Source organism: Hakea prostrata, chromosome 7 (genome assembly GCF_041222555.1).
Source record: "Hakea prostrata isolate BN-2017 chromosome 7, UWA_Hpros_2, whole genome shotgun sequence".
NCBI lineage: Eukaryota > Viridiplantae > Streptophyta > Magnoliopsida > Proteales > Proteaceae > Hakea > Hakea prostrata.
Window position 1 is genome coordinate 61,281,667 of NC_142606.1, and position 3,771 is coordinate 61,285,437.

General features: G+C 39.0%; 1 protein-coding gene across 1 annotated transcript; it reads left to right on the plus strand.

Annotated features, from left to right (window-relative positions):
* The first annotated feature begins 1,420 nt into the window (after nucleotides 1–1,420).
* On the plus strand, nucleotides 1,421–2,894 carry LOC149011577 (ribosomal RNA small subunit methyltransferase, mitochondrial-like). The gene is made up of 2 exons (XM_089164217.1): nucleotides 1,421–2,103; nucleotides 2,195–2,894. The coding sequence occupies exons 1-2, from the start codon at nucleotides 1,684–1,686 to the stop codon at nucleotides 2,813–2,815; spliced, it is 1,041 nt and encodes a 346-aa protein (XP_089020343.1). The 5' UTR covers nucleotides 1,421–1,683; the 3' UTR covers nucleotides 2,816–2,894.
* Nucleotides 2,895–3,771: the final 877 nt, after the last annotated feature.

Consider the following 3,771-nt stretch of genomic DNA (forward strand, 5'->3'; position numbering starts at 1 on the left):
AAATAAATTATAAAATGATGAAAAGTTACTTGTGATTTATTTTTATAAATTATTTTTTGTTGTCTAGGGAACCTTGATGAAGACGTGTTCATGTTTGATCATGTTTACTATCCCTTCGTTTTTGTCTCTCTTGGATTCGAGTATGATAGCATAACTAGCTTTAAGCCTTGCTCAATTATTATGCAACGGGATATCGTTTTTCCACAATGTTCTATCAATGAAAGAGTTTGATTTTTCGTTTTTTTTTTTTTGGGTAAGGCGATGAAAGGGTTTAATTTGACTCAAAATGAAGAGCTCACAAAGACCATGAAAAAAAACAAATGGGCCTTCCTTCAGCAAAGGCCGTGCAAATGAGCATTTGAGATCATTTTGGTTGGGATCAAAGGATTTTTACGATTCTAGGGATCATTTGTGTGTTCAAAATCATATCCATAGTTAGTTTGAATGTATAATTGAAAAGATGAACTTTTCCCACATATTAGGCATACACTTTATTGTATATCAAAATTTTCTTTATTAATTGGCATATAATTGGTTTTATGCTTTTTCAAAAAATAAAAAGTCATAATGTTCATAAAAGAATCTCTAATACCTATGTATGATGAAGAAACCCTTATTCCCATTGTTCATCTAAAAAGTCATAATCTTCATTCATAAGTCACAAGACTCACAACTTGCTTATCTTCAACCGTCAACTCAACCCAATTGTGAGTTACTTAGTTCATTTTTCATAAGATGTCCTAAGTTGAAAAAACAACAAGGAGTTGAAAAAGTCATGCAAAACAAAATTATTTTTTAATGCTTTAAATTCATGCCTAATGTTGAAGATGACCTAAAGAGTAATGGTGGCATCATTAGAATGGAGGGCTTATAGGCAATGCAAGTCTCAATTGAGTGCATTGGTCACTGAATAATACAAAATTCATGGTTTGAGGCAAATAAAAGTGATGCATGCTCAATTTTAGTGCCTTTTATCATAGTTTTTCGCTTGGTTGAGATCGTAGAAGCATTATCAAAAGCCTTAAGAGATTGATCATCCTCTGCATCTGATAGAAAAGACTAAAAAAAATCTTAATATCATCAATGGAGTTCCTTGTTTCAAATTTCCGAAAGTGTTGCAAGGAACAAACTGGTGCTCTTGCTGGAGCTGGAACTAGTGGGGAAGATGACAAAACTTAAGTTTTTTAAGATAATATGATGAGTTAAGTAAGAGAAAAAAATAAATATTATTGTTAGGGATCAGAAATGATTGACCGTTAGATTCAAATAATACACATGTCATGTCATTGATATAACGGTGAGCTGTAGCAAACTGGAGCTGATACTAGGGCTTTTTTTTTTTTGGCACTAGTGCTTTTTCAATACTAGAAATGAAATGCCATTTGCAAGGGTTGAACCCAATACCACGATCTCTCATTGAGAAGTATTGATCTTTATCACTCAATCAACCCTCCATTGGCGTATGCCTTTTTTCTCTTTTGCTGGATGACTTGGATCAATCCGATGCGACACCTGTGATTCGATTTTCAAACACCTTAAACACCTGTGATTCGATTTTTAAACAGTCGCCGCTCCTTCCCGAGCTGAAGTCTCTTAACAGGAATTCAAAATTTATAGTAACGGACGCTTGCCCAGTTGAAACAAGAGGTTTTGTCAAATCGAGAAAGGGGAGGAAATCAGCAAATGCTTCGGGGAACCAAATGTATACCCATCTGGCTCAAAACCAACCTGAGGCATCTGCGATTGATTGAGCTTCCTTCCATTCGTTACTACTATGTTCGCAAGAGGGAAGACGACGACGACGATGACTACGTTACTAAACGACGAAGAAATGCAAAGGATGACGATGAAGGCAATCATCTTCACTTACACAAGAGCAGAGGCCAACATATTCTCACTAACCCTAGAGTTCTTGACTCGATCGTCCGCAAGGCCGACATCAAGCCTTCCGATACTATCCTTGAAATCGGTCCTGGCACTGGCAATCTCACCCTCAAGCTCCTTGAAGCTGCTCACAAGGTTGTCGCCATCGAAATTGATAAAAGGATGATTGATATCCTCTGCAATCGAGTTGCCCAGTGTGGTTTCCAAGACAGACTCACTGTAAGTAGTAGATTAACTGTATCGACTTGATGTTGTTCGATGAAATTCCTCACAGAAAAGAAATCGCTTTTTTTTCCCCTTTCGGTGGCAGGTTATACATAAAGATGCGCTCAAGGTTGACCTCCCGCAATTTGATCTCATCGTTGCCAATATCCCTTACGGGATATCTTCTCCTCTTATAGCTAAATTTGTGTTCGGAGGCCACCCATTCAGGAGCGCCACGCTTCTTCTTCAGAAAGAGTTTGCTCAACGGCTATTAGCCAAGCCTGGTGACTCTGCTTTCAATCGCCTGGCCGTCAATGTCAAGCTGGTCGCCGACGTGGAATTCATCATGAACGTCAGCAAGAGGGACTTCGTCCCCATTCCTAAAGTCGACTCATCCGTCGTTAAGATCCGCCCAAAGGCTACAATCCCTGAGGTGGATATGAATGAATGGTGGGCATTCACTCGGACTTGTTTTAGCAAGAAGAACAAGACGCTGGGAGCCACGTTGAAGCAGAAGAAGAAAGTGATTGAACTGCTGAAGATATCACAACTAATGGATACAACTGCAATCTTGCAGAGTGGCTGCAGCCCTTCCGCCAACAAGTTCAGTTATGATGGGATTAATGGCAATTACAAGGACGAAAATGACAAGGTAGAGGGGTCGTCGGAAGAGGAGGAAGGGAGGAAGAGGAGGAGAATCGTCAAGGTAACTCTGAAACTGAATTGAGTTTGTTCAGAGAGAAAATCGTTGGTGTTCTAAAGGAAGGTAGGTTTGAGGGGAAGAGACCTTCCAAACTGTCCAACGAAGAGTTACTGGATTTGCTGTCCCTATTCAACCATGCAGGGATATATTTCAAAGATCGAATATACACAAAATTGTGAAAGCTGTAAAATGTACTGACAGATTTGGGAACATAGGCCCACACGAAGAATGTTCTTGCCCTCTCTGACTCTGTTAACATACAGGTACAATACTCCTCTCCTCCCAGATCCCAATTATTTATTTATTTATTTGTAGAAGATCCCAATTATTTGAGCATGGGGGGGATTTTATTAAATCCCGCCTATTTGCTGATCACTTTCGGGAATCTGAATAATATTTTACATGGAAACAAACAGAGGTCTATTCTTCGGTTTTTCATATCTAAGACAGAACCAAAGAACCCAACTCACTTTTAATTAATTTCCCGGATCAGCATGGACAAGATTGGCAACAAATACATCCTTTAACACTCAAAAAGCATACCCCACCTTCAGATAAGCATCAATACAAGGGAACTACAACCAGATTCCCATTAAAGAGTTATAGGGAAGCAATGAGCACAAACATCTTCTGAGTTGTCTATAATTACAGTCCTGTATGAGAAAAGATTAAAACCATCACCAAAGGAAGTATAAATACATGACAGCTACAACCAGAACCTCTTAAAGATCTAATCGGAAGCTACAACAGGAACCATCTTTTGAGTTGTCTAGAACCTTGCTTTTCACCATCACGCTTGTCAGAAGAGCTCTGTGAAAACTTGGATGGATACTGTTCTATCAGCATGTCAAGTTTATCCATGGCCTCCCCTGACTCTAAGTCTTCGCTATCTTTGCTCTTCATTTTCTTTAGGCTTTTTATTTATGTCATTTGGTTGTTGCTTCAGAAGAACACCATCTTCCAGCTCCCTCTTTGTCAGG

Coding starts and splice junctions, on each gene's coding strand:
- LOC149011577 (XM_089164217.1), top strand. CDS start 1,684: ATGCTTCGGGGAACCAAATGTATACCCATCTGGCTCAAAACCAACCTG. Junction 2,104..2,194: donor GTTTCCAAGACAGACTCACT/GTAAGTAGTAGA, acceptor TTTCGGTGGCAG/GTTATACATAAAGATGCGCT.